Source organism: Pongo abelii, chromosome 10 (assembly GCF_028885655.2).
Source record: "Pongo abelii isolate AG06213 chromosome 10, NHGRI_mPonAbe1-v2.0_pri, whole genome shotgun sequence".
NCBI lineage: Eukaryota > Metazoa > Chordata > Mammalia > Primates > Hominidae > Pongo > Pongo abelii.
In genome coordinates this window covers 97643849-97670463 of record NC_071995.2, presented here as the reverse complement: position 1 = coordinate 97670463, position 26615 = coordinate 97643849, and the positions used below count along the sequence as shown (strand labels likewise).

General features: G+C 39.6%; 1 protein-coding gene across 10 annotated transcripts in view; it reads left to right on the top strand.

Moving 5' to 3' along the window:
- Positions 1-26615, top strand: part of ANKS1B (ankyrin repeat and sterile alpha motif domain containing 1B) — a 1278065-nt gene that overhangs the window by 899808 nt on the left and 351642 nt on the right. For all 10 annotated transcript variants that reach the window (XM_024256170.3, XM_024256173.3, XM_024256168.3 and 7 more), the window contains 1 exon segment: positions 24436-24534. In XM_024256170.3, coding sequence (XP_024111938.1) covers positions 24436-24534 — 99 coding nt within the window.

Sequence of the window (26615 nt, the reverse complement as noted above, 5' to 3'; positions counted from 1 at the left end):
TGCGAAGTAGGCAACATTATCTCCGTTTCATAGAGGAGGAAACTGAGAGTGAAGAAATTATTCTTCATATCTTACAGATGAAGAATCCAAGAACCCTAGGAGATAACTTCCTCAAGCTTATAGCTAGGAAATTATGGACCAGACTTCTGTCTTGGGTGTGTCTGTCTCCAAAGCCCATGTCCTGTTCTGCCATACTCCGCTGCATCTAGCTCAGGGCCTGGCACATAATGAAAGCCCACCCATTCATTCCTTTATGTTTATTTCACTGCTGTTATATGTAATAGGCAAGGTAACTAGTAGCCAGCTAAGCCCACAATAGGAATTGCTTTACTTGATGAACCAATTAACTTCCTTTGTCATTTAATAAAAACAGGCATCCTGAGAGAATAGGACAGAAGCTAGGCAAGTGCTGATGGTTGAATAACGATACAGAAAGGTCCAGAGCTTGGGAACATTCTACAGCTCAGTGTGAGTTCCCTGGCTAGCCAGGGAGCAACCTTGAGGGCAGGTATCAGAGTAAGAAGAGAAAGAAGCTGAAGATAGACCATCAGTTCACGTTTAAGCTTTAATTCCACCTGCATGACAGGAGGCATTTCCTGCTCGATGACAGCTATGACTTCTTTGAGGCCATTTACTTCCCTTCGTCATTCCCTGTGAGTGGTCATTACCACGTATCTCACCTCCTTTTCTCTTTTGTCCGTTCCGTGTCTCTTGAGTTCTCATCTTTGCTCTCTCAACTTCTGAAATGCCCTGAAGAAGAACCCTATTATGCCCATAAAGTGTCCTACTGAAAGCTTTTTCTTTTCTCTTTTTCCCATTTTCTGTCAAACACCTTCACAATTGTCTCTGTATCCTCTTCTCTGTTCTAAACGCTGTTTCATACTTTTTCTCGGCAACCATTTCTTTAGTCACCTACCTTCTTATCTGTTCTCTTTTTAGCTCAAATCCTGTGTCCATAAATAAAATTGTCAATCTTTTATGAAACAAAACAGAACAAACACTACCTTCTTTATCTATTTATAATTGGTTTTACTGTCTCTAATCTGTTGTTTTCACTAATATTAGTACCCAATTCAGTGACTATGATTGCTGAATGTTATTATGAACCCCATTCTTTCTTCAGGGCCCCAATTCCTGATGGCAACTTTTCCAGATCCATTCATGCTTTCATTCATTCATTTATATGTTCTTCAAATATTAATTGACTACTATATGTTAGTTACTGTGCTGACTACTGGGGACGTTAGGTGGACAGATGGTTTCTATCCTCAAGGTACGTAGTCTAGTTGGAGAGAGAGAGAACTGAACCACTGGCTAAAATGCATTGTGATCACTGCATGGAAGTTTGCACAAAGTGCATTTTCTGTCATTCGGCTTATCTTCACAAGCTGAATCTTCTGTACCTCTTTCAGCATCATCACCTACTATGATGGTTCACTGGAAAAGAGTGACCGGAGTAGGAATCATAGGGATTAAAGATGCTGCTCTTGTGGTAATGTAGCTATGTTACCAGGGTAAGGTCATTTGAGCCTCACATCTCTTAATCTGTGAGAAAATGAACCTATTCTTTATTCTTTATGTTCTTCCTGGGAGGCCCAGGGAAAGTTTCAGTGAGAAATACACAAAGATATAGATATCCTGGATTTTAAAGATTGAGATAAGTGTAATGTCGCTATGGTTTAAAAAAATCTTTGTTTTAATTATTGTATGTGTTTATTTCTCTCTTCGTCTAGCACTTCTGTTCTCTAGATATCTGTGTTATTTATCTACTCAGACCTCCCTGTGTCTTTCTGGGAGTACTTCTTGCAGGAATTCATCTCATTATTGCAGCCTGACAGAGGAAGGAACTGAATTGCCAGAAAATTGTGGCTAACCTACAAGTGAGCCTGTGTTACAACTCACTTAAGTGAGTGAATCTGCATCCCAAGCCGGGCGATTTCTGGATAGCTCGGTCTTGATGCAAGGCTAATCTTTTATAGTTACTAGTTTCCACTGAATCCTCTGAGTATAAAGATTATTAAGACTGCATAAGGCATTTCTGTTTTCATTATCCTCTACTTTGGTCTAATGTTCCAAAAAGGAATGCCAGATTTTCTTTTTATAGAAATAGATACCCCAAAGACAGTCCTTGTGATGTTACAGGCTGTTGAGTATGTCTATCTAACATTTTAATTTGCACTTCATTTATAAGTCTGAGGCAGCACAGTGGAGTTTTCTAATTAATCATCTGGCATTCACATTGGCTTCTCTGTGCAGGAGTGTATCAGTTTCCCATTCTCATCACTTCTACACAGCACCGCAACCCAAAGAGTGAGGGTGTAGCTGCTCCCCTTCAAAAATAAGAAACGGCTCTTAGAGGCAGGTGTAAAAGTGGGGTGATGGGGTCATTGTCCATTAGCTATTACTGTATTTACTATATTAATCTATAAATTATATTACATCTTAATATTAAAGATGCATGATTTTATATTTATTATTAATTTATATATTTTCACTATATTAATTGTTTTTATATCCTGAGTTTACTGTAATTACTTCTGCTGCAGCATCCATCATTCATCCATCATTTCGGTGTAATGGAGTAGGGAGGGGAAACATTGCAGCTAGAGCAGACGTCTGGACCATAGTTCTTGCTCCAACCGTTATTCTCAAGATGGTCAGGACCAAGACACTTAACCTATCAGCCTTTATTATTCTGTGAGGTATTATAACTGAAAGCTAAATGAAAAAAAAAATGTTCTACAGAATATAAATCATGATTCTGACTAGTGTTATCAATTAGTAACCAAATTTTAAGACAATCTAAAAGACAACTTTTTTGAAGCACAATAAGGCAACAATGATGAACAATTTCTTGTGTATTCCAAAATGATGAAAAGAGTAGAACTGGAGTGTTCCTTACACAAAGAAATGATAAATGCTTGAGATGATGGATACTGATTTGATCATTACACTTTGTACGCTTGTATCAAGATATCACATATATCCCATAAATAGGTATAACTATTAAGTACCCATTTAAAAAAAGACACCTTTAGAAGCCGACAACTTTAAAAGCACTTCTTGCCCAACTTTATCACACATATTATTTCTGTTGTATGAGTATATAGGCTTAGCACTCTTAAAACATTATCTTTCAAGACGAAATTCAAAACATGATTTAGAAGAATACATGGCTGTAGGCCACTCAAGTGTAGAAGGACAAGAATCCTCTGACCCTTGTCCTAATTCTGGATTTTAACAAGAAGCACATAGCAGCATCTCAGCTATGAGAACTTCTAATCTGTGACTTTTTAGCTATTCCAAATTTTTTTCCGCTATGCCATGATGTTGGCTGATGATGCTGAAGTAGACTGTGGTTGTGAAGATACTAGAATAATGGGAAATTTCTTTATCTTGCAAATTAGGCTGCCAGTAGTAATTGATCTCCTTGTGCCTCTTGGAAAAAATCATCCTCAGTACCAATGAGCATTTCTATTGAAGTAGAGATCTGAGCCCTTGCAGAGATCCCTAGTAAAGGATCTGTTAGGGAGGGTTTCTCACTCCATGTCACAGACTGTCTAAGGGATATGTATTTGCTTGTGCAGAGCTATATTCCTAGAAACCACTCTTCTTGTTGGACACCAGCTTCAAAATTGGGTCTTGACCTGAATCAGCCTCTTCAAAATCAGGTCACCAGCAGTTCTCTCACTCCTTAACTATAAACTACATGAGAACAAGGACTATGCCTGATTTCCTTAACCCCTCTGTCTCTACTGCATAATATGGTACCAGGCAGTAGGAAGTAAAATTTTGTTTTTGTTTTTGTTTTTTTTTTTTTTGAGACAGAGTCTCGCTTTGTTGCCCAGGCTGGAGTGCAGTGGCACCTTCTCGGCTCACTGCAAGCTCTGCCTCCCAGGTTTACGCTATTCTCCTGCCTCAGCCTCCCGAGTAGCTGGGACTACAGGCACCTGCCACAACGCCTGGCTAATTTTTTGTATTTTTTAGTAGAGATGGGGTTTCACCATGTTAGCCAGGATGGTCTCAATCTCCTGACCTCGTGATCCACCCGCCTCGGCCTCCCAAAAAATTTTGTTTTTAATAAATGCCCCAGAGCAAGGGAATTAGTATTGCCTGTGACATTAGGTTGTCTGCAAAACATTAAAGCTACACCCCCTAAGACTTTCTGACATAGAATCTGGCTTTCTGATGTTGTCGTGTTTTTGCTGTCACTTTTGCTTTCTAATTCTGAGATGTTTACTGTTCCTGCCCCACAGGAACTTATCAACTGAAAATGCTAGTGTGTACACATGAAAAAATGGGTACCCAAGCAGATATTTTGCATGCTCTTGGGGGGCAGGATAGAAAGGTGAAATCTGAACTGTCTTAGTGTTCTCCAGAGTGTTAATTGCATAACAATCCTCAAAAAATATAATAACTAATTTCTGCTGAATTTAATAGTATAAAGAACAAAATACTTTTCTGGATGGTCTCCCATTATTTCTTTCCTCTGGATGGATCTAGCACTTTATGTCCAGCTATTTGAAGATTCAAATTTCAAAATGTTCAGATTTACAAATAAAACCCCACAAAACCATGTTCATTTAACAAATATTTACTGAATGTCTACTGTATGACAGGTGCTGTGCTCAACCTGGGGATAAAATACTGAACAAATTGCCACAAGGTAGTCTAGTCTGTCTTTATAGAACTGGCAGAGAAACACATTAGTAGGTGATTCTGTGGACTACTTAGCAAAAGCTGCTAACCCAGTGCAGGGGCATCAAGCAACAACTCTCAGAGGAAGTGATAAATAGAACTAGGAAGGTCAAAGTAAGGTAAAGAGACAGTAGTCAGGGGAGGTAAAGAGAGAGAGGAAGAATTCCAGGTATAGAGAAGGACGTTCCAAAGGCCAAGGAGCAAGAGGACGTACAACCTTCCGGGAACTCCAGGTAATACCATTCAATTCCACAAGGATTTATTTGGCATCCACTATTTGCCTAACCCTCTACCAAGTGCAACGATGCCTATTCACATTGTCTTGCTCTGAAAGATATATGGTCTCATAGGATGATCAAAACTTGAGACCTGAAGTAATAAGAGAAGAGCAAATAGCTGATCATATAGAATAAAGTGCCAAAATCAGGCCTAGAGGATCCTGAGTGGTGAAATGGAACAGATCTCAATATTGCTTAAGGCCAATCTAGAGGAATGTGTTACACGATATGTAATAAGCTATAGTTATTACTACTGTTTATCATTTAATGTCTTTTAAAAGTAAGATTAGCAAATAACTTCTGGACACTTATTCTCCCGCACCACAACCTCACTCACCCAACATACACATACACTCATGTACACTCAATATCTCATCTGTAACCAACTTGCCCTCACTTGATCTTTATTATCTGTCATCTACACTATTGCAAAAGCCTCGTCATAGATCCCTACCCCCGATCTCATTCTTTTCAAATTCATCCTTCATCCTGCTCTGAGCATTATCTTTTCAAAACACTTATCTATTAATATCCTCTGCCCTAAGTTCTGCAAGAAACCTAGCAGAATACAGTCCAATTTTATCAGCATGTCATTCAAGCCCTCTCATCCTCTGATTGCCACACCGGATTGGCACCCTTGGAAGACAGAGACTGTGTTTTGTTCTATTTATCTTTATATATCCCTAATTGATAGCAAGTATGTAGTAAGTATTAGATTAAATTGGTATACTTGAAAGAATGTAAATATATCTCGGCGTATGTATTCATCTCTATCTAGCTAGCTAGCTCCTAAATTCTTGTCCTCCAGGAGCTTACAATTTATTAATTATAGTAGGTAGGTATTATGTATAATGTATTGTCATACTAGAGCAGGTGCAAAAAACATGTACTTGCCCTTAAGGGGTTTAATAGTTTCATAGAGGAATGATATAAAAATGAGTCAAAAAGATGAAGAAGATGAAAAGAAGATGAGATAAGAAAAGGTATCATGATGATTGATAGGTTGATTGAATCCCTTCCTTGTTCTAAAAAGTATTTAAAGTAGCTTATAAGATAACATAAAAGACATCAAGTAATTTAAAAATGTATATGTAAGATGAAAGCGAGACATAGATAAGGGATATCAGTTGAGTTGGACCTTGAAAGATCAGTAGAATTTTCAATATTGCAGGAAAAAAATGAGATCAAGAAGAGTATATAAAACAAGATAGGAGAGATGTCGAAGGAGTTCATGATGAGTAACCTCAAACTAGTCAAAATAGCAAGGAATTGTGTAAGACTGAGGGGTGTCAAGGTAAGACTGGAGACTTGGGGAATTGGTATGAGGGAGTTTTTATAGGAATCCCCAAGAAAGAGAATTGCTATGCAATTGACATAGTGGCATTGACCTTAGCTTGAGGAATTGTCACATGCCAAGGATAGCAGAAGTATCAGCAGTGAAGGGCTTCGGGAGTAAGGATTCTACACCTTACCCATCCTTGCTTCCCTCTTCCAGGCCCTTTATCTCACTCAAGGCCTACCCCTCCTACCTCCAGCAGTTTTCCTTTCCCTCTCCTGTGGATCCAACTTCCCTCTCCACTAGTGCTTTACCTGCTGCCTGCAAACTCGCTTAAGTGTCTCCTTTTTTTTTTTCAATTATTGTTTTAAGAGACAGGGTTTCAACCTGCTCTGAGTGTTATCTTTTCAAAACACATATCTATCAGTCACCCGGGTTGGGGTGCAGTGATGTGATCATAGTTCACTGCAGCTTCAACCTCCTGACCTCAAAAAATTTTCCCTCCCATCTCAGCCTCCCGAGTGGCCACGACTACAGTGTGAACCACCATGCCCAGCTAAGAGTCTCCTATTCTTTTTATTTTTTTATTTTTTGAGACAGCATCTTGCTCTGTCACCCAACCTGGAGGGCAGTGGTATGATCACAGTTCACTGCAACCTCTGCCTCCCAGGATCAAATGATGTTCCCACATCACCCCCCGGAGTAGCCGGGACTACAGGTGCATGCCACCATGCCCAGCTAACTTTTTTATTTTTTGTAGAGATGGGGTTTTCCTATGTTGCCTAGGCTGTTCTCGAACTCATGGGCTCAAGCAATCTGCCTGCCTTAGCCTCCCAAAAAGCTGGGATTACGGGCATGACCCAGTGCGCCCAGTCACCTCCTGTTCTTACGAGTGAAAAAAAGAAGAAGAAAACAAAGCAACTTCCTGTTATCCTGTTCCTTCTCCAGCTGTGCTGCACATTTTCTCCTCCCTTACTCATTCAGATTTCTCAAAACAGTCGTCTACATTCATTGCCTCCACCCCTTTTGTCTCACAATTCTCTAATCTGGCTTTTGTACCCACAGTGGAAAGTTTCCCGGAAAGACTCCTCCTGGGGTCCTCATGAGCTGCTGTATTTTACCAAACCAAAGGGCCTTTTCCACTTCCTTTGAGACTTCTCTGCCATATTTAACAGTTGGTTCATATCCTTATTCATGAAACTTGTTACCCTCTTGGCATCTGAGACAACACACTCTCCCTCTTTTCCTCATTACCTTCATCTTTTCCTTCTTTCTCTCATGGCATTTCCTCATTCTTCTCAGTGCTGCATTTATCCATTTCATACAGCTACCACCTCAGCCCTGATCATCCCCCAAATCTACAACATTAGCCTGAACCTCTCCCCAAACTTCAGCCTCCTCTCACTGTCTGCTAACATCCCCTCTTTCCAGTTCCATAGGCCCCTAAGCATGTCCCAAACAGAACACTGCACTTCAAGGCTGAGCGCAGGGGCTCACGCCTATAATCCCAGCACCTTGGGAGGCTGAGGTGGGTGGATCACCTGAGATCAGGGGTTCAAGACCAGCCTGGACAACATGGGGGGAACCCTATCCTTACTAAAAATACAAAAATTAGCTGGGCGTGGTGGCTCACATCTGTAATCCCAGCTATTCAGTAGGCTGAGGCACAAGAATTGCTTGAACCCGGGAGGTGGAGGTTGCAGTGAGCCGAGATCATGCCATTGCACTCCAGCCTGGGTAATAGAGTGAGACTCTGTCTCAAAAACAAAAACAAAACACTGTACCTCCAAACCCTTTACCTCCTCTGAAAGTCTATTTCTCACCTGACTCCTTAACCATCAGTTACCCAAACAAGAGTGCTGACAGTTATTCTTAACACTTGTCTTCTACCAATACCTATATTTAATCAATAATCAAGTCCAGTCAGTTTTGACTCTGTAGTATTTCTTTAATACATCACCATTCCTGCTGCTGCGGTCCTAGTCCAGATCTTCATTGTCTCTTGTATTATGGCTGCAAGAGCTCTTTAAATGGGCTTCCAACCTCCAGTTTTAGCCCTTCAAATCCACACTTCAGATAGCCACTGGAGTTTGCTCTCTACATTGTAAATCCAGCCACCTCCCTTCCAGGCATAAAACAACTTGCCAACTGCCCAGAACCACAGGATGAAGCCCACTTCACATCATCACTTACAAGGCTGGCTACCTGGTCTCTCCCTCCCTGTTTCTTCCACCTGGTTAACTGTAAACTGCTTGCTGGTTTTCACTCTCACTATACCGTTTCTTTTCTCATTGCCCTTGTTCATGTTGCAACCAATCCATGCAGTGCCTTCTCTCTCTTGCTTCAACCATTGTCTGTATTCTGGTTAACTTTTCCTCATCACTTAGCAGGTAGCAGAGATGTTCCCCTTCCCAAAATGTCTTTCCTGATCCAAAGCTGTGTACTTCAGGAATCTTTTCTCTGTATAGCCATAATCATTGTATGTGCTGCATCAAAAAAATAATCTCTTTGAGCAGGCACAGTGGCTGACGCCTGTAATCCCAGCACTTTAGGAGGCTGAGGCAGGTGGATCATTTGAGGTCAGGAGTTTGAGACCAGCCTGGCCAACATGGCGAAACCCAATCTTTACTAAAAATACAAAACTTAGCTGGGCGTGGTGGCATGTGCCTGTAATCCCAGCTATTCGAGAGGCTGAGGCAGGAGAATCACTGGAACCCGGAAGGTGGAGGTTGCAGTGAGCCAAGATCATGCCACTGCACTCCAGCCTGGATGACATAGTAAGACTCCGCCTCAAAATAATAATAAAAATAATCTCTTTATGTGCCTTCTGATCCCACCTCCACCTTACCCCTCCCCCAGTGACTTTGAGCTTCTTTAGGAGAGAGACTGCCTCAGTCACTTTTGAATTCTCAGTACTTACAGTGTGGGCAGCATGGTAGCACTTCAGTAAATGTTGTGAAATGATAGTGTGAGTGAAGGAGGGAATGATTGAATGGGTGAATGAATAAGTGAATGAATAAAGAAGCCCCAGAAGTCTAGGCAAGTTCAGTGTTTCCTGTTGCCCTCATAATTTTTAAGGCAACCTCTAGAACTAAAACTAAAAATGGAAATGATCTCTAATTAATATCTAGCGAAGCATCATCCTTGTTAGGGTTAAATGACCTCAGTAGTTTCCAAGGGAATGGCTCCCATTACTCCTTTTCTACCCACTTGGAAAGGTAAAGATAAAGCCACAGATCATTGGATGGTAAGCTATTCTTGAGTCAGTCCAACTATGTTGCTTAACTGAGCTTACCAAGTGCAAGCAGAGCTGCTGCAAATATACCTGTGAAGTGAAGCAAGGACCAGGTGATTATGCAAACCTTACATCTTGGGAGCGCAGCCAGCTACATAATGTGTGGAGCTCAGTCCAAAATGAAAATGTAGGGCCCCCTATTCAAAAGGCAAGGGAAAGAGTGCCATTAAAAATAGGTACAAACCTTTTTCCTTCCTTTTGTGGTCTCTCTTTAGACTTGTCGTGGTGTTTTTTATTTACTATTTAATGTTCTGTGTAAAGAAACATTAAAATTTTATGTTATTAGCATGAATTTTGTCATTCATTTTTATATTGTGCAATGCTACTTTTAGATGAAATATTAAAGCATTTAACTCCTATGAAGGAATATCAAATTCCCCAGTTTATATTTTGTGTTTTTATCCAAAGGATGCCTTGAGCTGGTCAAAAAAGACAAATACAGGCCAAGCCCAGGACGGTTAGAAGGAGGGAGAATGCTCCAGGCATGGAGCCAGCCAAAGGAGCATTCCAAGGCACAAGACACTTATAGTGAGAGTGCAGCCCCATGCAGGCACCCTGGACCGTGCCTCCTGTGCAGGGCACAGGTGCCCCACTGCGAGGCCCCCACCACTCTCCTGACTACCACGGTGTCCTGGATAGAGCAGGGTCCTGGAAAATCTAACCAGGCATCTCTTTTATCCAGTGCCCCATTACCTCCATCCATAGCAGACAGGGGACCTCCCCCCCCAAGGATTTTTAAATCTCTTCATCAGGACATGCTTGATATCTGGATTGGGATAGCTTCTGGCTGGTCACCCATTTGATTTGGTATGGTGCTACCTGTTAGGGCAGGGATGGGCGATGCCATGCTCGGCCCCAAGGTGCCGTGGGTTTGAGTGACCCACCCAAACCCTCCCTCTGCCAGCACCCAGACTCCTGCTAGGAGTGAAGGATGGCAGCAATTTTAGGACTCAACAGAGAAAGGGAGGTTGGGCAGGACTAAAGATAGAGAGACCAATGAAGAGGGTCTCTGGCAGAACCCATCCTGGAGATGCAGCAGGAAGCAAGACCTCCCATGATCTAAGGTGCCAAGCCCAGCGCATGCTCTGTTGTGCCTTCAGACTTCAGTTATAACACACAAACTCAAAGAAAAAAATTAGGAAGAACTTCAAAACAGCAACCACAGAACATTAAACCCCAAATGCAGGGCCCGTAGAGTATGGGACCCTGTGGGATGCCAGATCAAGTGACTTTCCCAAGGCCACAAAGCTAAGTAAATGGCAGAGCTAGGGGGAAAAAAAAAACCCTGAATTTTTCCGCCATCACACATGCTGCCTCTTTCAGAATAGACTATTTCCAGCAAAAACAACATGAAACTAGAAGATTTACAGTGCTATGTTCTAAGAAAAAAAAAAAAAAGTAGTTCCTAGCAGGCATGCTTTATTTTTAGCAATTTTACTTTAGAGTTTATAAAGCAACTTCATAAACATTATGTCACCATATCCTTAAAAGATAAGCATTAGTGTTATCCCCATTGTACAGACAAAGGAAGAAGATTGCTGATCCTGAGTCACACTGCTATTAAAGTGCAGAGCTGTGAGGTGAACCCAGGAGCACTCAATTCCTTTTCTTTTTAGTAATAATCCTCAATCCCTGGGTAGAAACTGTAGGAAAGGAGGTTCATGGAGACGACTGGGCTGGCAGAGAAAGACTCCATCCATCAGATCTCTGAGGCAATTCCATGCAGAAGACACTTGTCAAAGCTATGGGAAGCCAGTGGGGTGAGGGGAGTCTGCTTCCAACACCCATCTTCATTTCTACAGCAGCTCTGCTACTTACTGTGTGATCTCAGCCAAGTTCCTAGTAATCTTTATGCTTCCATTTTCTCATCTGTAAAATGGGGATGATAATAGCGATATCTATTTTATAGAATTGTTCAGAGGATTAAAGCACAGTGTCTGGCCTGAGTTAACTCTCAATGAATAGCCGTTATTGTTATTATTAGTAACAGTAATAATTTTGTTGGTGAAATTAGCTGACTAAGCCCAGGTCTCCTTGCTCCCTCACCATTATGTAAGTGCACCTCTCAATACTGAACACTTACCCAAAGAAAATGACATTTCCCCCAAAGCAAGAGGAATTAATTATTCTTCAGGCAATAGGAGTGTATGAGTAGATGTAGTCCTTGTTAGAACCTCCAGAACAGATGTTGTGTTAGAAGGGAACATCTGGTCTAGCCCTTTCATGGCTCAGTTGAGAAAATTAAGACCTAAGGGAGTTAAATTACCTTTTCAGATTTATACGGTTAATTAGTGATAAGCCAGGACTCCTAATCCATGCTCATTTCTAATGACTGTTGCTTCTGTTAGACGAACACAACTCTATTACTATCATTAATTTGAAGTATACTTCTGATTTTTTATAATGTCGCATGATTATGAAGAACTGTATATTCTTTTTATTTTGGTTGTTATAATCAATCCTTATGATCATTATAATTATTATACTTTGAATAATGATTTAAACTTATGTGTGCTCCTTGTACACATAAATTGAAGGATATACCAGTATTATTTTCACGGTATGTTCTCTTTTTCCTGCCGGATAGGAAATATTTTCGAGCCATATGGGATCCTAATTCTCTGAATGCTTTTAGATTATCAGATGTCTCAACTGACAGTCCTGGATGAAAATCAAATCATGAGAATTTGCAAAACTGAAAAAAAAATTAAGAACATTTTGGTGTTATGGTGTACCAGCAATTCCATCTTTATCTTTCTTTCAATTAGGGGGGAAAAACACATCAGGCATCCTGCATATTAGAATTTCCAGCTCAAACTTTTCAGTGCTTTTCCTATAAACTTACTTAGTGATCTTTAGACTAAATGTTTTTTAATAAATCTAAAAAGCTCATGTTTTTACTTACAGATTCATTCTTTCAAGCTTTTATTTTATTCAACACTTAGCAAACAGGTGTTAGGGGAGATGCAAAGATGCTTCAGGCATGATCCTTTCTCCCAAGAAGTTTGCTGTCCAGTAAAGGAAACAAGACGTGTAATACCAAGTAGAAAGAAACATGAAATTCTATAGCTGTTTATCACCTCTTTAACCTAGATAGAGTGTGCCCCCTTTTAATAATGCACCATTTAATTAAATATGAGGGACTTCATGATGCTTTTAGTACCAGTTGAATATTCTGGAAACAAAACTCAGAACCTTTAACTTGAAAAACTAGACAGGAGGACATTTAATTACATTCACTGTGAGAATGCATGTCCCTCCTTTTCTTTTCCCTGTATTTCTTTCAGGTTGAGTAATGTTATTCAGTGAAGAAAATGGAGTTAAAAACTGAGAATATCCTTCATGATATAGATGCTGTACAAAGGACAAGGATATTTGTGTGCCTGATACAAATTTTCCCTTCATATTCAACCCAAGGACAATTAGTGGCCCTAGCCAGTCCCAGAACAGTTCAAAGAGCTCTTCTTAGTGGAGCTCTTGCTCAGCTTTTAGTTTAGCCCTCTGTGGGGTTAGCCTCCTGCCTGTCTGCCCACAGCGATCATCTCCTCACACTTAATCCCATTGTTGTGATGCGAGCAAGTTTTCCCATCACCGAATTTTAAACTTGAAAAAGCAAAAACAAAGTTTTCAATGTGGAAAAAGTATTTTTTTCCTGAAGACATCTTAAGAAAAATGTCTTCAAGACCAAAACCAAAACTAAAAATAAACGTGGGGAAAAGTCAGGAATATTCTATCAGTCAACTCTTTCAATAATCGCCATTCACTGCCCATCAAAGGCATTCCAGATTACAAAGGACCTGACAAAAACTCTGACATCTCAAGAGTTCACGGAAGAGCTACACACTAAGGCCAACCTAACATAACCCTAAATGTTCTTATTGTTTCTGCCCTGTTATGATTATAATGTGTTTGGATTTCAAGAGTAACATTTTTTCCTGTAGAATACCAAGTTTATGTAAAACTGTACTTCCTTTAGAACCATAACTTTATACAATCTCTGGATACCTGTCATCTTCAATTATAAGCTGAAACCCACTCCCAGATTTAGAACCTGTTAGTCCCATGAACACTTGGGTAACTTTGCATCTGTTTTAGTTTTTAATAGAAACCAAAATCCAGAGTTAAGAAATTCCTTCAAGTAATCTTTTTATGAGAAATTCACAATGTTAAGTCAAAATGAGAAGAGGCAATGCTATAATTGACACACACACACGCACACACACCCCAACTTGGATCTGATAACTTTCATTCTTCCTAGTATCCCTTCTCTGCTATTCTTTATGTTATCATACCCCTGTCTGCCTAAAATAAATAGTAAACATCCTGTTGCCTCCATTATAACCTCTATTAATTACATGCCATGGTACACATCCCCATCATTATTTTCACTGACAGATATACACTAGTCAGAGCAACTTAGATGCTTTAAATAACGTTTCTTTATGCAGAACTAACCCTTCCATGGCCTATCCTTGCCTGCCTCCAGGTATCCAATGGAGATATCTATCATTGGAGGTCCAAGGACTGTGGGCCCATCGCTGTCACCTTCTCTGAACAGTTTAGCCACTCATCCTGAGGAGAGTCCTTTCTTATGGGCACAGAAGGGTAGCAGGTGAATTTTTCCCTTTTCATTAGGAAAGCAAAAGCTTTTCCAGAAGTTCCCCAATGACAACTTCTGTCACATGTTCAACCATTGCTTTAAAGGGAAGCTGAGAACTTTAGCTTATCCAGCCTCTGCAGTGGGAGGTAGTAAGAGGGAGAGGACTCAGCCTCCCAGCAATGTCTGCCACGACCAAGAAACAGAATTGCTGGGTCCATGGAGTCTGAACATTTTCATTTTCATGGGCACTGCTAAATCTTTATTCATAGTTGTATCCACTATGTATCCACTACATAGTTGTATCCACGTAGAACCTTTATCAAAGACTACTCTGATTTTCATCTTTGTCATATGACTTTTCTCTTTGATTCAAATAAAAGATGCATCTGGCTTGGAGACTTGACCCCCCATTGAGACCCATTCCCATAGTCCCCCAAAAGGTCATATTTCATCACATTTCCTTTAGATTATTTATGTTTCTAGGCTGTTATTTCAATTTTGATTGTTGAGCTCAACTTCCATACCTCCCAATTTCTCCATCCGTTCTCCACACCGAATCTAGAGTATATTTGAAGACGCAAATTAGTATATTTCCTTCAGTGTTTCCCATTGCACTTGGAATACAATCAAAGTCCTTATCAGAGTCTGCAAGTCTCTGTATTGTTTTATTTCCTGCGTTTCTCTCCCAGGTCTTCGTCTCCCTCAGTCACTAAATTTTATTCTTAGTAGGCTTCTGTTTGTTCCTAAAACATGCCTCACCTTTTTCCTCACCTCAGTGCCTTTGCACCTGCTGTTATTTCTGCCTAGGATGTCCATGTAACAGCTCTTCTCACAGTCAGGCTGCTCCTTCTAATCTTCTCAGGTCTTAATTACATGTCACTTTCTCAGAGAGACTTTCCTCACCAGTCTTTCTAACATAGATCTCCCTTGTTATTTTTTTTTTTTTTTAATTTTAGAACTCCATTGATTCCCTTTATGTCAGTTTTACTAGCTGTGTGACCTTGGACTAATTATCAGCTTTTCTGTGCCTTCAATTCTTAGTCTATTATCTGTAAATAAGGATAATAATTGTGTATACTAACATCAGAATTTATCATGAACAACAAACAAGACAAAGTGCTTAATAGTCCCTACTAATACAGTAAATGCTTGGTATATAGTAAAACTTTGCTAAATAATTATTTATCTGTTTTTTTATTCTGTTGTTTCCCTTTTTCCCCACTAGACTATAAATTCTAAAGGTAGAGGGACCTTGTCTGTCCTGATCTCATTGTATCTCACAACCACAGCCCAGTGCCTGGCACATAATAAATGCTCGAAAAATATTTATTGAACAAACAAATGCTAAATACATGAGTGAATTACAATGCCTGCCTCAGTGGTAGCTCTGGACTGGACTCTGCCAGCTCATTTCCAGATTTCAGTGACCTCCTCTCTAAGGCTGCCAGATTAAGTGAATAAAAATACATGATGCCACTTAAATTTGAATTTCTGTATTTTATCGGGAAATTCTACTCCCTTCACCACTACCTTCACCCTTAAGAATAAACACTTCCTCTCATTTCCTCCCTCCCTTTCTCTTCCTCTTTGCTCCTTTCCTCTTGTTTGGCTATTTCTGAACGTAGTTCTCAGTGTCAAGAGACCCCATCATCCTTAAATCTGGGGATGTCTGTTCTTTGAAGACAACCATATTTTGATGAATTAATGAGTCTCCTTTTTGACAGGTCTACACTTCCCAGAGGGCTAAATTATCCACCTTCACCATCACAGGCTCCTTAGCCTGGATAGCCTTCTCAGGAGACTGCAACTCACTCTCTTTTCTCTGGATTCAGAATACATGCAGTGTGGGACACAAATGTCCTTAGCTTGTCCCCAGACATCCTCTGCTTTCGTTCATTTGTAGACACCCTCCCTCTTAAATCTGGCTTTGATACAGACCTAAAAGAAAGACACCCAAACACGATGTTGGCCCTGAGAACTTCATTTTCCCAGTTGACCAGTCAGGTCGTTTGACAAGGCACTGCAGAAGAGCTGAATCTCTCACAACAACCTAATGCCATGCTGATACTTCCTGCCTCGCAGCAGGAAACATGGCAAGTTAGTTAGTGTTTTAACCACAAACACCCTGGGTCACTTTGATTAACATGTTTGGTTCTGGAATACACTAAGGTAGTTTAGAAGGAGAACTAACCAGTTGACCTTTCAAAAGATAAATAATTTATGTGAAATTCAATGTGTTGGAGAAACTCTGGCAGTCACTCCCTATGGTCTGTCAATATAGATGTAAGCCTGTGTGTGTGAAAATAGGGTCATGGGAGTAACTTCTTGGCAACGTTACATATCCATGGACCAGAATCTGCATCCAGAAAATGTCCCCTACTAAATATTTGGTTCTTTTTATATAGTGAAGGAAGCATCAGCATCAGTCTGACCAAATAAAACACAGATCCCAGATCCATCCTATACTTATCTTGTGAACTTGGCTCAATAGTGTCACATCTCTGAGACTCAGTTTCCTCCTCTATAAGATGAAAATAATACCACCTATGTTACAAGAGTGCTGTAAGGTTTATAAATAAGGTAGGTGAAGTACCTGCTACACAGTGAGTGCTTAATGGCTGGTAATCTTTTTAGGTACTTCTTTCTGCGTCATTATATGTGGCTGTGTTGGAAATACCCAGCAGCAAATTCTCTTTGCTTCTCCTGCAGAGGAGCCCTTCCTTTTGGAGCTCTGCATCAGCATCTACAGTGACAGGCCATTTGCAAGAGCTTGATGAACGTACAAGGGCGCCATGTTCCCTGCCTGTTCGGAGCAAGGTGTCCAAACTCACCTAACCCCGTCTCACTTTTCTCTTGTGAGGCACTGGGAAATGTTCAGCATATTAGACAGAAGAACAACACTCAGATATCTGCCAAGATTATGTACAGCCTACCCAAGGAAGTTTCTTTTTTTTTTTCAGCTTCACAGCTTGTGATTACAAAAGGACACAGGACAGCTGCTAACTGTTTTCCTTTCATCTCCGCTTCTGGCACGTTCTTCTTCTGATAGCTCTCCTGCAACACTTGGTCTGCACCACAGTGGGAGCTAAAAGAGTAGGACAGAGGTGCCACCCCAACCCCAGCCGCACCCCCTGCTCAGACTCAGCTGCTGGGAAAGACCATTTAAGGCGTTTAATATCCTCCCTGCCTCTCTGGGAATGGCGTCAACCCAGTGAGACACCACGCTTCAAAAGAGAAGTTAAAGCTTTGTGGGTAGTTAGGGAACATTTAGACTACAAACTAGAAACCCCCCAGGTCCCTGCCAAGCCTGATTCCAGGATTTAGTGAACAGAAAGGACTGGAGCAGAGCAGGGAAGAATAGGCCAGACAGCTCTCCAAGTTCTCTTCCATAGAGAGGGTTCATTGTTGCTTCGGTACTGTGAAATCAAACATAAAATGCATTGGAACACTCGCTTTCAAATGTGAATTTCAGATGACTCTTAAGTAAAAATATAAATGGTGTGGATCTAACCATGTTTTTTTAACTCAACCTTTTGTCTCCTACATGATTCCCACTAGAGGTAGTATAGGGTAAGTCTTGAGAAAGTCTCCTATCAGCTATGGGAACAAGCTACCTACCTCATAGAAAGTTATTCGGAGAATTAAATAAAGTAATATATGGAAGGTATTTAGAACAGTGCCTGACACAGTAAGTGTGCTATTTACTTTACACTAATGAACACCAACTGCTATCAGTGTGAAAGTTGAAGGAAGACAGTAGGTATTCATCAGCTTTATATTTATACAGATATATGCATCTGGAGAGAAGTAAGAGCATACAAAAAAGTTTTGTTCACATCAGCTTTTTTCTTACTTGAAAGAGCTCTGGGTTAGCATCCTTAAAAATGAAGAATAGGCTCCTTCTGTCATAGCTATAAAATTTTTGACCAAAGGTAGTACAAATTACTGTATAAATTATATTCTAAAACCTACATGAACACATCTCAAGTGAATTACGATTATAATTTATGATATCACCAAATCCTGCTTGATACTTTAACAAATAAATACCTGGTTACTTAAATTCCTTCTCTTTCTCTGTAGCTTGACAACAGATGTTTCAAAGGGGACTTGGGTTTCAAAAATAAAGAGGAAAAAATCAGTGACAGAAAATTCATTTAATCATGGTAGCTGTTAAATATATAATGCTAAATTATATCTTAACCTTAAGATATAATTTATTAAAATACACAGCTTGCACATATGAGATGCTGTCTTATTGATCAGTAATGTAATATTTTTTGAATCAATAATCCACATAGTCTAATCCACATTTCTTCATAAGCTAAAAACATGAAAATGTGGTTAAGTTGTATGCAAGAAATTTTATTGCAGTAGACAGAATATGTTTAAATGGAGGATTAGGGTAGAGGGATTTTTTTAGTGTACTATAAAATTTTCTTCCACTGCCATTTCATTAGTGTGAGAGAGGAAGTTAAAGTTGGAAGAAGCACATCATCCATTATCTGATCAGTTATAGTCACCCATGTTTCTGTATGATAAGCTAAATAAAGCTTTGTTTCAACACTGATAGAGGAATAATAAATCTGGTATTTATCACAATAACCATTATCATAATCATGCAGGGAAGACATGTATTGGGTTTACTTGTAAATTGTTATCAAATTGACTCAAAGCTTTTATAGAAGCAGAGAGGTAGCATTGTTATTCCAAGAAAATTGTGTACAGTTTCATGCTATCATGCTATTTATGTTATAAAAGGCTAAATATTAAAAGCAAACTAAAGTACATGTTTTTCTATGTGTAAGTTTGTAAGATCTTGCTGTCATTCTGTTATACAGTGATTCTATTTTAAATATTTAAGGTCACATAAATTGTGGAGAAGAATCTAATTTAGCTAATTATAGAGCAAAGCAAGTTTCCCCAATCAACAGTATCCTCTTATTTTTTTAGTCTTGGACTGGATGAAGGAAGAGAATAAATAACATTATCCAACTCAGGTTTATATTAAGAATAAGCCAGTTCCCTGTGGTCCTTAAATATGTTTTCCTAACATTTTCTATAATATATAATATGAAGGAAAGCTTGGTAAATGAATAAGATATAGTATTAAGTTTAAAAAACTAGGAGAAATTTTAAATGCAGAGTTTGGAGAGACAGAGTCATCAGTACAGATATTTTTGAGATGCTTTTGGTAAATAGCTGTTTTACTTCTAATGAATAATTAAATACAAAACACTGCTTTTCATTCTATTTGGGCATCCTAACAGTTTATCACAGCTGAAGAAGTTCAGTACCTAAGATATTCTCCCCATTGTCAAAGAAACTTCCACTTTCAGCTATTAGTGCATAAAACATTAGGTGACTTTTTCCATTCCATGATTTAAGAGATCAATAAAGACACCCTGCATTAGACATTTCTTGACAGGCAAAGAACAGCTATTCTAAAAATACTGCATTTGGGCCTTTGATCATTCTAGAAAGTCATTAACCAAACAACTTTATTTATTGATTATTGTTATTTAAACACCTTATGCAGTGTGATTGGTGGGTGCTAAGAAAGTCAAAAATAATTTAGTGATTGGACTTGTCATTTTCATAGCATAGATTTATAGCCCCACCATAAAGAAATGTTGCTGAAAGTAGAACAACCTTCTAATTTCTTTTGATGACTGAAAAATTAGAAGAGAATTTTCTAAAGATCCTGAACTTAATGTTCCTGAATTTTGACTAAGAGGCACGTGAATAATTACATCGTGAGAAAAACTCATGAGTATTTTTGAGTGCCTGATTTGATTCCCTGCTACTGCCCCATCTTTGTGATTTGACTAAAGTTTCAATGTCTTTAACTGTAGAGTAGCACTGTCTAATGGAACTTTCTACAGTGATGGCAATGTTCTGTATCTTTGTTTTCCAATATGGTGGCCATCATCTACATGTGGCAAGTAAATTCTTGAAATCAAGATTTAAAAGAATCAACTATATTTGGCAATTGAGAGGTCATTCTTAACATTTGACAGAGAGGTTCTATGGAGTTGATGGGGGGGGACCAGCTTATTCTGGTGGGTTGAGGAGTAAAATGGGAGATGAAAACGTGGGACTGGAGTGTACTGGGTAGGAAAGGAGATTGAGAGTGCAGTGTAGTAGATGACTAAACAGAAGATGGACATGACAGAGCTCTGCCCCCAAATCATTGACCTAGTAGTTATGTGAAAAAAAAAAAAAAAATGATGGAGGAGGAAGAAAGCTAGAGTTGTGTTCAGTTTTTATTGAGAAAAATGAGCGGTTGCTCACGCCTGTAATCCCAGCACTTTGGGAGGCCAAGGCAGATGGATCACCTGAGGTCAGGAGTTCGAGACCAGCCTGGCCAACATGATGAAACCCTGTCTCTACTAAAAATACAAAAATTAGCTGGGCATGGTGACAGGCGCCTGTAATCCCAGCTACTTGGGAGGGTGAGGCATGAGAATCACTTGAACACAGGAGACGGAGGTTGCAGTGAGCCAGGATCGTGCCATTGCACTCCAGCCTGGGCAACAACAGTGAAACTCCGTCTCAAAAAAAAAAAAAGAAGTTAAACTGAGATTCACTAACATTTAGTAAAGGCAAGTGATAAAGTGAGAATTAATTCCAGCTCCCTAGGAAGAATGGGAATGTTTATTGTCTTTGATGGCACAACTGTCACCCAGGTGCCAAAGAAATGGTTAGATAGTTATAAGGTTTGAAACATTTTGTTTTTCCCTGAAAAGCTATAAGAATCTGTACTACTACAAAAATAAGTTATCTTATAATTTCCTTTAATAAGAAATTTTATGTCCATCATACCAAGATTGATTTGTCAAAAAAAAAATGTATTCTTGAATTTCTCTTTAATCACTTCTTAAAGCTAATTTTAGGTTACAAATTCTGAAACACTGAAATGTAATTTCAAAATATACAATCTGTATTTATATGTAATGATACCAAACAAAAATCAAACATGGCTGAAATCATAGCATTTGGAAACTGGATACATATTCATTAAACTGCTTCATTTGATGGGTGAGTACCAGGAAGCCTACAAAGAATATATGACTTAGCCAAGTTTGCCCCACCATGATCCAAACCCAGTTCTGCAGACTCCAAGTCCCCTAGTGTTTGGACAAAAGGCTGGCTGAATGATGTACTAGGATATTTTTGGCATCCCTATGTATTATAGAAAAAGATAAAATAAGAAAATTTCTAACAGCATGCCTCACTGGGGACAGTAAATCCTTTCCTTTCCATTTCCCAATTAGTGCCATTTCCCCTTTGACACATTTTCACTATTTTTCTTGTGCTTCCCATAATTTTGGTTCATTTTTCAAAAATGTTTGGCAATTATCCTATATGCTAGGAAATTTGGCTCAAAAAGATGTTCTTATGTACTCAACACCTTCTTTAAAAATGTCTAACTTCCCTATAATTCTTCAAAAGGACTCCTCTCTTACTGAAGATACAGAAAATAGCATATTGGAGGTGTAGAGGAAGAACAGTGGTCTTTAGGATTTAATTTACCAAAACATTTCAGTATTCAAACACTGAAATCCAGTTGTCAGGATTACCTAGAGATAGTAGCTATGCACACTATGGGATATTCATATGCTTTCTGTTTCTGCAAAGAAACCAGGTCCTCTATTCTACATGGGCTGAAGTTGTGGGTTGGTAAGATAGGACCTGGAAAACCTGGTAATGTTCTCGCACAAAGATGGCCAAAGATTTTTTCTTAAGGGCCAGGTAACTCCTCAAACAGTAAAAGTCAGAATGGTATCACATATCTCGCTCATGCCATACTAGTCCATTTCTGGAAATAATAACGCTTTCTCTAAATGAAGTCATTTGTATTCTCAGCCATGCTCTGTTGTGTGCACTGAGTAATTTCTTGAGAGCAATATTTCCTGTGGCATGTTGCCAAGACTGGCTTTATTTGTTTTTCATTAGGCTTTTCATTATCATGCTGCTGAATACCTGGATCATTCTGCTTCCTCTGAGATGGCTGGTGTTGCTTAAGCATAGGAATGACACTATGAGTCGGTGGAATGCTTTTGTCCAGTGAATGCCCATTTTAAATCCCTAGCTGTGGTGCCATTCCAGCGGCTTTAATCCTTCTAAGAACAGCCAGTTATCCATTTATAGCATAGTCTGATATTATTAAGTTGTTTACATGCATCTATTCTGTCCCTGTCCAGGGAAAGACATTAGTCTCACTTTGCACCCCACTAGGGCTGTTCCTCCTCCTTTATTATGGCAGGAAAAGGCATCAAGTTCCACTCACTGCCCAAGCCTTGAATCAGTGCGTATTCCACATTTCTCCATCATTCCGCATGTTCAGTCTCCAAGTCAAACTTCCTGATAGTTTTCAAATCCACCTGCTTCTTTTTGCTCCTGTGACTACTACGTTAGTCTATGCCCACATCGCCTCTAGAAAACAACCACAGTGGTCTCCATGCCCCAGAATCATCCTTTCCACTTCATTCTCCTTTGCTTCGAGTGTCTAATGGTACTCATCACTCTAAATAAATGGATATTCTCTCATTTCTATTCTTGCGTTTTTGTGTTACACATAAGTAGGACAGAGTTTGATTTGTCAAAAAAAAATAGTGATCTGAATTCTTGAACTTCTATAGACACCTCAATTTAAAGAGAAACTCTGTCTTACAAACCATGAAAGATTAAAATCTAGGGATAAAATGAGCAATATGTAAACTTCTGCATTCAAATATTAATCACAGGTTTAAAATAACCATTGAAATCTGAGAATTTTAGGACTGAACTGGTCCTTGGACATTGTGGGCTCAAATTTATCATTTTATAGGTAGGGAAACTGAGGCCCAGCCCCAGAAATCAAAATAATCTTTCTAAATTTGGAATCTCAGCATGTAACTCTTTTTCTTAAAAGCTGTCCATGGCTTCCCATTATGGTCAGGATGAAGTCTGAAGCCCTCAGCATGGCATGCAATATCTGTATAGTCTGCCCTCTGCTTACTTGTCCAGCCTTACCATTTGCTCCTCTCTCCATATTATCCCAGAACATGATGCTTCCAAGTATACTACATTCCTTCTTACTCACAGGTCTTGGCACATAATTTCCCCATTGTCCTCCCTCTTTTAGGTGCTGTGCCTTAACCACCCATTTTTCCTATATCTGATTAGGTGTCCTTTTCTCTGAAAAAATATCCTGGATTCCCTCTGGACTCCTAAGCAAGTGTCACCATCATAGCACAGTCTCAGCATCCTACCTAACTGCCTTTGAACAGTCCCTTTCCATCACAGGACTGGAAGGAATAAAGGCAGTTGTGGGCAGGGCCCTGCATCTTATTGATTATTCAATCTTCATATCGTGATCTGGTGTCTGGAATTCAATAATTTTTTAACTTTTATTTTATGTTCAAGAGTACACGTGTAGTTTGTTACATATGTAAACTTGTGTCATGGGGCTTTGTTGTACAGATTATTTCATCACCCAGGTATTAAGCCTAGTACTGATGAGTTATTTTTCCTGATCCTCTCCCTCCTCCAACCTCCACCCTCCAACAGGCACTAGCGTGTATCTTTCCCCTCTGCGTCCATGTGTTCTCATCGTTTAGCTCTCACTTATAAGCGAGAACGTGTGGTGTTTGGTTTTCTGTTCCTGCATTAGTTTGCTAAGGATAATGACCTCCAGCTCCATCCATGTCCCTGCAAAGGACATGATCTCATTCTTTTCTATGGCTGCACAGTATTCCATGGTGTATATGTACCACATTTTCTTCATCTAGTCTATCATTGATGGGCATTTAGGTTGATTCTATGTGTTTGCTATTGTGACTCAGTATTTTGAAATTAAGTATTAACTCTCACTTTTAACCTGCCTAATATATGTCTATTTTTCTATCAGCCTTCCTCACAAAATCCGTCATCAAGGGGGGAAAAATGACTCATTAACATCAATGTGTAAGTCACTGATAATCCTAAATGGCAACTCTTACTAGAAGCATTCACATTTTTACAGAAACAAAGTTTTAAGTCACACGAATGAATCTCCAATGCAGATAACCCAACGTGGATGTAAGCCACAACAGATATTTGTGAGGGGAGGGGAGCTTTCTCCTAGCCTTCACATCAGTAACGGGTGACCGACTCTGCCCTCACCCTCACGGAAGAATGACTCTATGTCTTTGTTCATAAAAATCAGGTCACTCATTGGTTTTCTCTGTATTAAATAAATCCTTGTTATTTATCCACAGTATAAATGCTTGATTTAACCTGTAACGTTTCTGTTTTGTTTCAGGGAAGCAATGTTATGGAAGATCAGGATTTGTTGGAAATTGGAATCCTTAATTCCGGGCACCGACAAAGAATTCTACAGGCAATCCAGCTCCTTCCAAAGGTGAGCAATACTTTTATTGCCCTAGTCCTGTGTATGGTTCCCAGTGATTTTTGAGTCCAGGCATGCGAGGAGTATTGTTATTTGGTACAATATTTCTATATATTGATGCAACCTCAAGAGCAGATCTTCTTAGGTCCAACTGCACATTCAGACTTACGAGACTACTATGGGCCACATTGGCTTGAGGTTTTATTGTTTTTTTGTTTTGAGACAAGGTCTCTCTCTGTCACCCAGTCTGGAGTGCAATGGTATGATCTAGGCTCACTGCAAATTCCACCTCCTGGATTCAAGCAATTCTCCTGCTTCATCCTCCTGAGTAGCTGGGGTTACGGGTGCACACCACCATGCCTGGCTAATTTATTTTTCTGTGTGTATTTTTAGTAGAGATGGGATTTCGCCATGTTGGCCAGGCTGGTCTTGAACTCCTGACTTCAGGTGATCCACCCACCTCAGCCTTCCAGACTTCTGGGATTATAGGCATGAGCACTTAGCTTGAGATTTACCTAGAAAAATGTGATACAGAAAACACTGCTGGCCACCAGGGAAGTTTCAGATTTTCTCTTCAGTGAGAGTCCTAATATCAGTACAAATATCAGTTCTGGCCCCCCAGGTGGCAGCTCAGGTTCAAGAAGACTAGATTCATATTGGGTGGGTGCAGGAATGGCCCTGGCTTAAAAGCCTCCTGCCCCATAAGAGGCGATATCTCCTGTAACAACTCCATAGACTTATCCTCCATGGTCCCTACAAGGGACCTAATTACAAGAGTCATTACTCAGGGAAATCCAAAGTATCACATCCCCATCATGTAGTTATAGTTCATGTATAGGCCCTCCTAGTCCAGATGCAATTTACCAACCAGGCATCATTTTTACTGTAAGCAGTGTGTTACCTAGCAACATAGTTGACCTCCTGTTTCCAGATAAGGTGTCAAAGTAGCCTAAGGGAAGAGGCAAAATCTGAGCATGAATCTTTCAGGTATGTGGGATTTTAATTGATAAGGAAAGGAGAATGCATTTCAGATCTATGGCCATACCAACCTGAACGTGCCCGATCTCATCTGATCTCGGAAACTAAGCAGGTTCGGGTCTGGTTAGTACTTGGATGGGAAAAGGCATTGCAGGAGGCCCCAGGAACCATATAAAAACAAATATGGTTCAGGCAACAAATTGCTGGAAGTATGAGGGAAATGGACATTTAAAATCCAATGGGATTTGTACAACAATGCAAATGTACTTCATGCCACTGAAATATACACCTAAAAATGGTGATGATGGTAAGTTTTATGTTATGTGTATTTCATAACATATTCACACAATTCAAAAAGTAATTTTAATAAGAGGAAGAAAATTCAAGGTGATTAAAACAATTGAGGAGTGTGTAGTCAGAGATAAAGCAGAAAAAGTAGGTTGGGTCAGTGTGTGTCAGGCTGAGGAATTTGAAATTTATTCTGTAGGCACTGGGGAATGGACATGACTGGATTACTTTAGGCCAGTTAATTCTGGAGGCAGTGTACAAGTGGGATTAGAAGGAGGGAAAGTTGAACTTGGGTCATCTGTTTGCAAAAAGACTGTGGGGCAGATTGGAGGCAGGTGGCCGATGAACTGTAATAGATACACCTGGATATTGGAGCTTGTCCTAGGTTTTGTACTCTCTTATCCTCTTGTTCTTTCTAGAGAGGCTATACTTTCTCCCTCCCAGAGTGGGAAAAGTAAATATTAACCACTATTTCTAAGGAAATTATCTGATGAAATTTCCCAACTGACAGTGAATTGAATTTCTACTGATAGACACTTACTCCTTTTGCAAATTCACTGAGCCAAATATACAAAGGAGTTTAATCACATAATTTTCTACACTAAATGGAAAAGAATAAAACATCCTTAGAACCAATTCTGGAAGTAATTCCTATGAGCATATTGTTCACCTCTCTGCTTGTGTATGTTTACTTAAAATATTACCTTCTCAGCAAGTTTTATTCTCACTTTCAGCAATGCCTTCCATACTGCTGTATCTCTAGCACCTAGCACAGTGCCTGGTTCATAAAAATAGATAAGCACTCAATAAATCAATGAATGACTACT